This window comes from Nomascus leucogenys, chromosome 4 (genome assembly GCF_006542625.1).
Source record: "Nomascus leucogenys isolate Asia chromosome 4, Asia_NLE_v1, whole genome shotgun sequence".
Taxonomy (NCBI): domain Eukaryota; kingdom Metazoa; phylum Chordata; class Mammalia; order Primates; family Hylobatidae; genus Nomascus; species Nomascus leucogenys.
The window spans coordinates 121,947,600-121,960,569 of NC_044384.1; the positions used below are offsets into that span (position 1 = coordinate 121,947,600).

The 12,970-nt window shown below is 37.5% G+C and overlaps 1 protein-coding gene across 7 annotated transcripts in view; it reads right to left on the reverse strand.

Annotated features, from left to right (window-relative positions):
• Positions 1-12,970, reverse strand: part of RBMS3 (RNA binding motif single stranded interacting protein 3) — an 864,792-nt gene that overhangs the window by 544,612 nt on the left and 307,210 nt on the right. For all 7 annotated transcript variants that reach the window (XM_030812232.1, XM_030812235.1, XM_030812230.1 and 4 more), the window contains exon 3: positions 1,942-2,000. In XM_030812232.1, coding sequence (XP_030668092.1) covers positions 1,942-2,000 — 59 coding nt within the window. The remainder of the gene's footprint in view (positions 1-1,941; positions 2,001-12,970) is intronic.

The window sequence follows — 12,970 nt, forward strand, 5'->3', positions numbered from 1 at the left end:
AAGACTCAACATGTAGGCTTTGTTTCATACATTCCTCTCTTTCACCGTTAGAGTCAATCGCCAACTCTACCTTTAAAAACTTTCATGGTGAACCCCTTCCTATTACCCTAATAGTAATAGTTAAGCTGATTTTTTCTAATTTCTCTCTTGTACTATGGCTTTAAAGCCTACATTTTTTTTTTGCTTCCACTCTCTCCCTTTATAATTCAATTTCATGCACCTTTGCTGAAATGATGTTACTAAACACCTATAGAATCATATTTTGTCTGCTCAAAATTTTAAATTTTAATTTTAAATTAAATTTTAAATTTAAAATATCCAGGATATCATTTAAAAACCTACAAAATTTTAACCCCTTTCTTCTTTCTGTCCTCACTGGTACTTTTTTCTTTTTTCTTTTTTTTGAGAGGGAGTCTTGCCCTGTAGCCCAGGCTGGAGTGCAATGGCGCAATCTCAGCTCTGCAACCTCTGCCTCCTGGGTTCAAACGATTCTCCTGCCTCAGCCTCCCAAGTAGCTGGGATTACAGGCACCTACAACCATGCCCAGCTAATCTTTGTATTTTTAGTAGAGACAGGGTTTCACCATGTTGGCCAGGCTGGTCTCAAAGTCCTGACCTTATGATCCACCCTCCTCAGCCTCCCAAAGTGCTGGGATTATAGGCATGAGCCACCGTGCCCAGCAGTACTTTTTTTTTTTTTTTTTTTTTTTTTTTACAGCTACATGAGTCTACTCAACTACATTCTGAAATTATCTCTCCTGAACACCCACCTGTTCCAAGCTCACCCATTCTACCTTGACTTTATAAACTTCATTTCCCAAAAAGAAATCTCTATATTCTCGTCTAACAGTGGTTTGTCGATAATTCTGTTTTAGATACCGCTGTTACACTCTCACATATATTAGGGTGATATAGTAATCTTAATAAGGATATTAGAATTAGTTTCTTGGTTTTCTTGGTATCTTTCCAACTGGGACTTGAAACTATGAGGTGGAAGAAATCATGCCATATTATTCTTTGTCTTGTAATGTGTAGTTCATTTCTGAGTTTATAAAAGACATGGAATATTTTTATTTTTTTAATTGCTGAATTTAATCTGACTACCATTATGCAAGTAGGTGAGGAGATACATATACAGGAGTTTCTGAGTGTTCTTTCCTAAAACTTGTGCACATTATATTTGTATATGAAATAGAGGCAGTGTTTAGAATGAACCTGGCTCTGCTATACTTCTTGATTTCAGTGTTACAACAAAGATTAAAGTAACAACAAACAGCATGTTACAAGAAGCATTCCAATTTTCCAGTAAGAACTGAGTCATGAAGAGAGACCATACAGGTTCCACGATTAACTTAATGCAACTTCTAAAAGAATATAGGACTCCCAGACATGAAGAAACATGAGCCACAGATATAGTCCAATGACTTCAGAAGTATTTCCAGGAAAACCAAAAGCCTGTCTTAATAAGATACCAACTCTGAAATCCCTGAGATGCTTATAGCTGAAGCTTAATACAATAGGCCCATCAGTAAATTTATTCATAGCCAACAAATGTTGCTAAAGCTTTAAAGAACAGATAAATTAAAATGTGTTTTGCATGGGGAAGTTTTCCCCAGAGTTCCTCATTTTTATATAGGAAATCAATTTGCATCACTGATGATATCATTCACATCAGACACCCCAAAGTTTTTAGGAGGTAATTTAGTTTTATGCTGAAGCAATTTGATACTTTTTCTGATTTGTGATTTTCATTTTGTTTGTTAAAAATTAATGAGCAATGTTACTATAAATACAACTTATCAAAACATTGGCATCAGTAAAGAGGTTTTCCATACCATGCATTGTGATCATTGTGCAGCTGGTACCTGGACCTCCACAATGGAAGAACCATTAATCAGATAGCATAGGCAAGATTTCAGGGTACAGATGCCCTTACACATACCTTTGCACTGATTTGTGTTTTTGTCAAGAATTGCCTTTGTAGATACAATTTTTCCATACCTGAAAGAGAGAGAGAAAAAAAACCATGTTATTGTAACCCAGTGAAGACACTTAAAACACTCTAATGAACATCGGGGCACACACAACTGAGCACGGATAAATCAAGAAAACAAGCTCTGGATTCCCATTTCACACCTGGATGATGTCCTTTCACCAGTTCTTCTTTATAACTTAGGAATGTTCTTCCCTATGTAAGCAATGGGTTGAGCTTCAAAAATAAACTTGTAAGGCTGTCACAGGCAGCCAAAAGAGGATCACATGTGATTGTGATCACAGTAAATTGCACTCAGTGGATTCATGGAAGAAAGCACAGACCTTGGTGCTAGACTGAACAGGGCTTGCATCCAGCTCTGACTCTCACCCTGTGATGTAACACTGTAGAGTTTAACCCAACTTCGCTAAGACACAGTTTCTTCATCTGTAAAAATGAGAAGCTAAATACGTCAAATCTCCTAGTTCAATCAACATTTATGTCTTTGGGAATCCACCATATTAGGCTCCAGGAGCAATGTAATATAGTAGTTAAAAGAATATACTGGGGCACCAAACTACCACGGTTCAAATCCTAATTTAGCCTGGGTATATTTGGTTGGCTAAGTAAGTAATATGTGCTTTTTACATCATTTGATCATCGATAATAATATAAATATATTTATTTAAATAATGATTTGAATTATTTGTAGTGATATAAATACTAAGTATATAAGATGATAATATTGTCTTCTTTATAGGCTTCTTGTGAAGGTAAAATGGGGTTTACCTAACGTGCCGAGGACAGTGGCCCACACAGAGTGTTATTAATGTTAGCTCTTCTTCCAGCGATGCTCTCCCTGCTATCAGCTAAATAAAAATGTCTCCAGCCCTTGGCATTCTCTGAGAATGATGAGAAGTGGAAGGGCGTAAAGATTCTGTCCCCAAAGCTTCAAACATTACTACTTAGACTGTCAAAATCTTCCACGGAGAAAACTGACATGTAAAGTTATTTGCTAAAAGATAATTACATTTACAGTTTACATTGTTAGTTTTAAATGTTAGGGATTTCATTACGTTCTCGCTCTACCTAGTTGTACAGATACTCACCTGTTCAAAGCTTTTTTGTTTGTTTCATATTATCAAAATGACTATTACCTCATGCCTGTTACCACATGAGATTATTCCCTTTAAAAACTCCCAATCCTCCCTTTCCTATCTCCCCCAAAACACTCTTTTTGGAGCTCTATTTCATCCCAAGAGTTTCTCTGCTGGGAAAATAACCAGTAAAATAAAATCATATTTGAACAGTCTCTTTACTAGACAATGATTCATCGTACCTACAATTATACCCATTAACTAGCTGTAATGTTAGCTAGGTTTGAGCTATTAAGGTAAATAAATATTTGCAAAATTATATGTATCTTAGAGTAGAAAATAAGGGATAAGAGAAGAAAATGTCACTACATCTTTTTTTTTCCCACACTAAGCACAATTAATACAATATGTGAGAAGTAAAAATCAGAAAAAGAAAAAAAAATTAGACCAGGTATAACTATCTTACACCAGGCACATAAACCCTTAAGACAAAAATCCTTTTTAATTGGTTTATAAAGGTGTTCCTGAAATTTTTATATAAGAACCTTCTAAACTGAAATTTAGCTCTGTCTTAAATATGAAATTAAACATTACTGTGTTTCATAGTGGATTTCATCTCACAACTGGACTGTTAACAATAGTGAATGGCATGCATATTGTCCTACTGTATCAATATTACAAGAATGTCCTCTACTGCATTAAATGTAGTATATGTAATCATTTTTACAGCAAAAAACGTTAAATGTTTTCTTATGGAAAGCATTTGTGAGTATTTTGACAAGTAACTTTTTTATAAACAAAGAAAAAGAATTTTATTTCTCAGAAATTATTACAACATTACTATCAATGGAAAATCACACACACAGTCCAAAAAAGCAAACCGTGCTATTTCTTGATTTCCTTATTTCTAAACACTCTCTAGCCCAGACTTTCCAACAGCACAGAATCACAAAACAATGGAACGCAACTCAAGAGTACTTGACGCAACCTCTACTATGACTGGAGTAACAGGAATTTCCTTCCATGGCTCCATTACAACATTCTGCATTAACAATTAATTTTCAAAGCTAGGATATGCTTTAAACAACAAGAGAAGGTACTTAATGGGCCACTGGTTACAGTTCACGTCTGAACTCTCAGGATGACAAACAGGTACTTTCTGCATGACTGGCTCTGTATTCTCTGTGATCTGCAGTCAACAACTGATGTAGATAAATAAGGTTTAGATTTTTTTTTTAAAGACCTAACCACCATAAACACAAGACCCACGAATGTAATATACCTATGAAATTATGCTTTTATCAAAGTATACTAGTAGATTAGAATGAAAACTACTCTATAGATTAAAAGTACATGATTTTATACACTCTGAAGGAAAATAAAAATTTCTGAAGTAAAAAAGTATGCCTTCATGTATATAACCTCATTTACTTACTCTTTCCCTTCTTAGGGTTTAGATCAAGACCTTATGTCTTCATAAAGTTTTTCTTCAACTATGCTACCCACCACTGGAAACAAAAATCTAATATTAGAGAAAATTATGTGACCAAATTGCTGAATAATGCCTGGAAATAGACACCTGAGCACAAGTCCCATGTTCCTCCTGACTCCAGAAGCTTTCAGACAAATCCAATTCACTTCTCTATCCTTTCATTTCTTACAGCTAGAGGAGATAAAATACTATCCACAGTCTACTTCCTTGGGGTTTGAACTTTTCAAGGGAAACAAATAAATGAAGTAAATCCATTTTACACTGTAGTTCTTTCCATGTGGGTCTTCTCTAGCCAAAGTAGGAACTCCCTAATACAGCATTGCAAAGATGCTTTTTGGCAACTCCATACCTACATATTCACCAACTATCCTGAGTGCTTATATATTCTACAAATATAGCCAGGTCTCTAATGACATATTCTTTATATTCAAATACAGCCAGGTCTCTAATGATATTTCTTATATTCTATTTTCTTTATATTCTAAGAGTACGCTTTAAAAGAGTAGCTAGTCTACAGTAACTATTTGCTTATTACATTTTTGAGTTTTCATAATTGAATTTTATAAATGTATATATTGTCTATCAACTCTTTAAAACACTTTTACCCTAGCTTGTCAATTAAATTTTCATATTTAATTTTTTAAGAGAAATAGCCAGTTCTTTTCTGGCATTTATTCTTAAACAGCATCTGAGTCAAACTATATTTGTTGATACACTTGATTATTCCACATACAAGCCTAATTTAAACTAATGGCATCTTTTATTTTCGAAGCTGAAGAGAAAATAGAGCTATTATGGGTCTACTCTTCATGAATTATGAAGACATCAAATTGGTGGGATCCTTCGTTAAAGAATGTATTTTTAAACCCTTTTGCTGAATCACCCACTGTGTATATTAATTCAAAAAATACAGGCAGAGACTGAAAATAGAGTCTCCGCAGTCAATTAACTCTCAGCTAACTCATTTTTCACATGCCTTCCATATTGATACCAGACTAGAAAAAGGTATCACATTTATTTAATGGATGAAACATTATCCTTTTAGCAAATGTGGTTGTTCGCCTACTTCTAGATGGCTCGTTCATTCTTTGGCATTTGGGGATGGTAATGGAGCATATCTGTAGCGTTAGGGACCCAGTTGGAATGTTGTAGGGCTATCTCTCTGATGGAATACATCAGCCAGGTTTCACCTACAAGTTTACAACCCATTTATATTCTGAAGTTTTAACAAGTTCAATCTACAAATGAGTCATCAAAGTCATGCATAATTGTTATGGACTGAATTTTGTCCCCTCAAAATTAATATGTTAAAATTGTAATCCTCACTACCTCAGAATGTGACTGTATTTGGAGACAGAGTCTTCAAAGAGGTAATTAAGGTAAAATAAGGTTATACGATAGGGCCTAATCCAATAATTGTTGTCCTTATAAGCAGAGACAGGCACAAAAAGACCATATGAAGTCATAGAGAGAAGGCAGCCATTTACAAGAAAAAGAGAAAGGCTTTAGAAGCAGCAATGGTGCCAATACCTTGATCTTGTATTTCCCACTTCAAAACTGTGAGAAAATACATTTTCATGAAGCCACCCAGTCTGCGTTACTTTGTTATGGCAGTCCTAACAAACTAACACAATAATCTTCTCTCCGAGGCCTCCTGAGCTTTGCAAAAAGGAACAGAGGTGAGAGGATTCATCAGACAAGACTCCTTTTTAAAATGCTTTGCTCAATGATTTTGCACTTGTCCCTTCCAAGCTCTTACCTAAGACCTTCAAGCTCTTTCTCATCTAACATTTGTTTTTGATAACAGAAGCCTAGAAGTATCACAGTGTTACAAAGAGCAGATAACAAATAATCCAGAACCTGGTCCTTGGTCTTATAATCTGGGCAGTGTTTCTTTCCCCCGAGAGATAGTCAGACTCTGTGAGCATGCATCCACACCAAGTAAACTTTACATGTCTATTGTGCAAACTACAACGTCTTTTATTAACATACTATTTCGGGCTAGTACCTTACAAAGAACACAAAATAAGATTATCTAGCTGGGAGATTTGGAGAAAAGTTCCTAGAAGGGGAAGTGTTTGAAGAAGGGGCAATATGTTGTCAATGAGGATTGATTTTTATATGTCTTAGAGATTAGAAAAACAATCGTTAAAAAAATGAGTCTTTTTTCAGGTCAGTTTATTACTACTTAGGAAATTTCTATTTTCATGCTACAAATAGCTTCACCAGGAACCTAGGGCTACAAACAGCATTTCGAGTTTGATATACTCAAAGTGGTTCTCCATGTTTAATGGGCAGCAGAACCTCTTAGGAGGCTTATTAACACAGGTTGCTAGACTCCACCCCCAGAAATCTGACTCAGTAGATAGGAGGTGGGCCTGGAGAGTTTGCATTTCTAACAAGATCCCAGGTAAGGTTGATACTGCTGATGGTGCTTTGAGAACCACTGCTCCAAAAGACTAACACACAAACAGCAAAGAATGTGGTTTGTTATTTGCAACAATACTCCAGAGACTAAGGGAACTTTCTTTCTTTTTTTTTTTTTTTTTTTTTTTTTTTTTTTAAGACGAAGTCGCTCTGTCGCCCAGGCTGGAGTGCAGTGACGCGATCGCGGCTCACTGCAAGCTCCGCCTCCCGGGTTCACGCCATTCTCCTGCCTCAGCCTCCCAAGTAGCTGGGACTACAGGCACCCGCCCCCACGCCCGGCTAATTTTTTTGTATTTTTTTAGTAGATACGAGACTTCACCGTGTTAGCCAGGACGGTCTCCATCTCGACTAACGGAACTTTCTGTCGATATGGAGAACTACTTTTAAAACTTCAAACAAATTTTCGTTCATATAATACTTTAAACTGAAAATGGACTTTGGGAGGCCGAGGCGGGCGGATCACGAGGTCAGGAGATCGAGACCACGGTGAAACCCTGTCTCTACTAAAAATACAAAAAAAATTAGCTGGGCGTGGTGGCGGGCGCCTGTAGTCCCAGCTACTCGGAGAGGCTGAGGCAGGAGAATGGCATGAACCCGGGAGGCGGAGCTTGCAGTGAGCCGAGATTGCGCCACTGCACTCTAGCCTGGGTGACAGAGCGACACTCCATCTCAAAAAAAAAAAAAAAAAAAAAAAAAAGAAAATGGTAGGCTAGGGGCGGTGGCGCAAGTCTGTAATCCCAGCACTTTGGGAGACCGAGGTGGGTAGATCACGAGGGTAGGAGTTCGAGACCAGCCTGACCAACGTGGTGAAATGCCGTCTACACTAAAAATACAAAAATTAGCCGGGTGTGGTGGTGCACACCTTTAATCCCAGCTATTCAGGAGGCTGAGGCAGGAGAATCACTTGAACCTGGGAGGCAGAGATTGCAGTGAGCCGAGATAGTGCCACTGCACTCCAGCCTGGGTGACAGAGCAACACTCCGTCTCAAAAAAAAAAAAAAAAAAAGAAAGAAAATGGTAGACTGTGTATTTCTTCAGAGTTTTGCCTGACGATATTCCTCATTTAGCCAATATAGTAACAACTTACAACTCAAGTATAGCTGTTTTGAAATTTGTTTTCAGATACCTTCTAGAAACAAAGTCCAAAGAAAACATTGGCAATGCCTATGTAAATCTCTTCTGCCACTTGAAATAACTAGTTGCTAAGTAGCAGTTTGACTGAATTACAGTGAAAATCTTGTGAGGAAAAATGGCAAGCAGATAATGATTAGTAACTGGTTTGTGCCTTTCCTTGTTCTTTAGTTAGAAATAGATGTAAATCTGGCACAAAAATAGCAGACCAAAAATGCATACTTTCAACTCCTAAAATCAAAAGAAAATCACTTATTTGCTAGTTCTCAGAATTAGTAACTCTTGGGTTATACTGTAGGTTATATAGTTGGGTTATGTAATTTGGGGATATATATAACCTGTCACCTTAGCGAAAGTTTATGAGAAAGGGATTTCCATACCAATAGAGTCAGAAACCTCACATGCATCTGAGTACCTTCTACAACTGATTCCAATGCATTTCAGCATATTTAACATTCTTTAATATTTGGCCAACTAATATAGAAAGAGGATGAGGTTTAGAATCAATTAATATAGACTTGAATCTGAACTCTCCCATCCACATGACCTAGGGCAAATTACTCAACCCCTCAGCACCTGTTCCTTGATCTGTATGATTGATTACTATGTTCTGTTTTCTATAGCAACTGTAAAAATGAAATAAAATAGTATGTATTAAAACTCCTAGCACAATGTGTGACATGTTAAAATTGATTCCTTTCTCTTATTAAACCCTCCCTTATTACCTATACATTTACTGTATAGCATAAAATAATAACTCAGACACTAGTATCTTATGACCATTTGATAGAGCCAGCATGTCCCAGTTGAATGCTTCCAGAGGCCCCAAGGAAGCACATGATTTAGCATTTATGCTTTCTAGTTTGTACTCCAAGTCAATTCACAGTTTCTTCTTCACTCACTCAGTCTCCTTCTGACAATACCTAGTTACTTGCTCAGACTGTTCTCCAGGCCACTTGAATGCCGTCTCCACTATCTTCCCATATGCTTGTCCCTCCTAATCTTTCCACCAGGAGCCACCACTCTACTTCAGTACTTCTATTCTACCCTGTTTTCTATTGTCTCCTTTCCTGGCCATCATCCAAGAAAGCCATTATACCTGGTCGACCACATCTTGACCATTTCTTGGTTCTCACTGCTATCAACTCCTCATTTATTCATGCATAGTTGATCTTGAACAGTACCCCATCTCCAGAACCATTTGCTTTCTAGAACCTAACCACGTAGTGTCAATTCTCAAGTTCTTATGTAGGTGGCTTTCAGATTTTGGAGGTTTTAAAGGTCTCTCAGGAATTCATGGGTATCCCTTTCAAAGCCTCTCATCTCCACCCCAATGTGTTTCATTTAGCTGGCACCTGCTTTTATAACACTTCCTAGACACTAGCCCTTTTTCTAAGTTCTCTACATTTTTCAACTCATGTTAATCATTGCAACAAACCCATGAGGGAGGCACTATGTCTAACTACATTTTACAAATGAGGACACTGAGCCACCCACAGGGTAAGTAACTTTCCCAGGGTCACATGACTAGGAAGTAGCAAAAGCAGGATCCAACCTCAGACAGACCAGCTACAGAGCCCAGGCTCTGCCAACACTTGTTGCCTCTCAGCTCTAGTGCCACCTGCCATTCTCCTGTCTCAAAAGAAGACCTGCTTCTCCTTTTCTGCCCAATTAGTATTCATCCCTGTGATGTCTGTGACCTATTCCCCTATCTATCACCTACATTTCTCTGAAATGTACATGCTTTTTCCCAAATGCCAGGGCTCTTTCCCCTCTGCCTGCCCTTAAACGTGTGCAAATCCTTTCCATCCATACACTGGTTATCATAGGGTTTCTCTCTTTTCATTTACTGCCAGACTTTTCTTGAATGATTGCTCTACTCAAGCTACTTCTTTCTTTGCGTTATCCAGTTTCTGCTTAATTCTTAAACACTGACTTCTGTTGGAACAATACTTTGAAAAGTGGCCAGTAACTTTCTAATTAGTAAAAATATTCAGTTACTAGCATTGACTTCTTGGCACCATTTGACCTCCTAAATAGCTTCCTCTTGAAATATCCTTCCGCTGGGATCCTTGCATTACCTTCATCTGGTTCTTTTTTTCTTGCCTGTACTTTTTCCCCTATCTCCATCACTTACCCCTTCCCTTCCACCATGTTCCAGAAAGTGTGTGTAGATGAAGTTTAATCCTCAGTCCACTTGAGTTTTGGTGCTACAATGTCCATTACAGTAATAATTCTCAAAATGTAATGTGCATCGGAACATCTGGGTGGCTTCTTATAAATCTGGAGCCTCAACCCCAGAGTTTCTGATTCAGTTTGTCTGAGACTGGGCATGAGTTGATCCCAGGACCACACTATAAGAACAACTGTATTACAAATCTCCTTTATTATCATGCTTTGAATTCCCATTTCTTTGTGTTTCACTCTCAAAATTTCTTCTCCAGATCGGCCTTCACCCTCAATCCTCAGTCCTGAATCTCCGGTTAGAGTTATTAGATATTTCTCCTTGTATGCTGAATGATCATCTCAAATGACACAACAAAGTTCAACTCACCATCTTCCCCTTTATCTTTTCTCTGAAAGTATTTTTAGGGCAAAAACTAGTCAGGTATTGAAATGGATACTGGATAGAGACCATGATGACCTGGAGAACTTAAACTTCAACTGATGTGACATCTGCTTGTCAGCTCAACCAGTATTACCATAAACAAATATAATCTCAGCATTTCCAGGCCTTCTGATTTTTTTGAAAGTACTTGATTTTTAGGCAAAATTTCCCAATTTTTTAAGGTTGGCTTAGAGATTTTACAAAGCAATGTAAAGGCAAAATAAAAAAAATTCCCAAGCTGAGTGAGCCTGAAGAATCTGTTTGTGATCTTGGCACTACTGTCTAATTTCCCCTTTTCTTGCTAAATAATATAGCTCCTTCAAAACTAAATTCCACGTTTTGACTTATTTGATCACCAATTATTTCTCTGAAAGCTGAATAGCTGCTGTGCTCACAGGCTGTATGAAAGCACCCAGTACTTTATTTATTTATATATTTATTATTTCGTATGTTGTCTGTTGATTCCCCCATGAGATTTTCTCTTCAATGAGACCTTCATTTTAAAGAGGCCCAGATCAGTATAGAGCTTGATGCATAACAAGCCTCCACGAACATCTTTAAATTTCTCAGTAATTTTTATGGACCTGATAACATTTTCCATATCAGAAACACTCACTAATGATTGGATTACATGTATATATACATTGTATATTATATATATAATATATATACACACAAACATATACATTACATATGCTATTAACTGAACACCTGCTATGTGACAGAGAGCAGTATATATTTTATTGCAAATTCTCATGCCTACATAATTAGTTGATATTATTTTCATTTATTTAACATGAAATAATTAAATTTAGGTATATTAAGTTACTTGACTAAGTTTATGCAGCACTTAAGTTATATTGCTTATATTTAAATTCAATTACATTTGGCTTCAAAATCTCTACTCTTTCTTTGATTTCATGCTGTCCCTATGTATACTGAATAAGCTCAGATAAAATTCAGTCCTCTGGCCAGTCAATATGCCACAAAAAAAAATGTGTAAGGTTTGCAAATTTTGCACATGACTAGTCCTTTAAAAGGCAGAAAAATTACCAACATTCCTTGGAAATAACATAGCTGCATATTTACCACTGCTTGTTAGAACTTCCTTCGAAAGAAACTTGTTCCTTGAAGCAGCTTATGGCTTCACAATATGTAGCACATTCTAGTACAACTGTGTATCCAACATCAACCGAATACGTAACGGAAAACATAGCTTCACAGCAGATTTTACATCTGCTATTTGAGAAGACATCAAATCTGATTCTGAAAATCCTGACATCATCTACAGTCTCAGTTTTAAGAGAAAACTCCATTAAATCTGCAACATATGTAACCATTTTCAGAGCCACATTTCAGTAGAGTGGAAGTTAGCTGTTTATAGCACATTCTTGGTGCTACAGTATGAATGTTTGTATTTTCCCAAAATTCATCTGTTGAAACCCAATCACTAATATAATGGTGTTAGGAGATGGGGCCTTTGGGAGGTGATTACGTCATGAGGGTGGAGCCCTCAAGAATGTGATTAGTGCCCTTACAAAAGAGTGCCCAGCAAGCTGCCTTGTCACTTCCATCATGTGAGGACAAAGCTGGAAGGCACCATTTAGGAATCAGAAAATGGGGCCCTCATTAGACAATGAACCTGCTGCTGCCTTCATCTTGAACTTCTCAGCCTCCAGCACTGTGAAATATAAATTTATATTTTATATAAGCCACCAGGTTTGTAGCATTTTGCTATAGCAGCCCAAATAGACTAAGACAGTTGGTTCTCACTGTATCTGCAAGCACAGTTCCAAACCACATATTAGGTTTTCAAATAAGTTATATGTTGCTAATGAGGTGGTAGCTGCCAAGCCTGGCATGGGTCACTTAGTTTCATTCTAACCTCCTCCAAATTGTCTTTGGGCTGGGTGTGGTGGCTCACACCTGTAATCCCAACACTTTGGGAGGCCAAGGTCAGTGGATGGCATGAGCTCAGGAGTTTGAGACCAGCCTGGGCAACATGGTGAAATCCCATCTCTAAAAAAATAAAAATACAAAACTTACCCAGGCATCGTGGTGCATTCCTGTGGTCCCAGCTACTTAGGAGGGTGAGGTGGGAGGATCACTTGAGCCCAGGAGGCAGAGGTTGCACCACTGCACTCCAGCCTAGGTGACAGAGTGAGACCCTGTCTCAAAAAATCGCACCACTGCACTCCAGCCTAAGAGACAGAGTGAGACCCTGTCTCAAAAAATCGCACCACT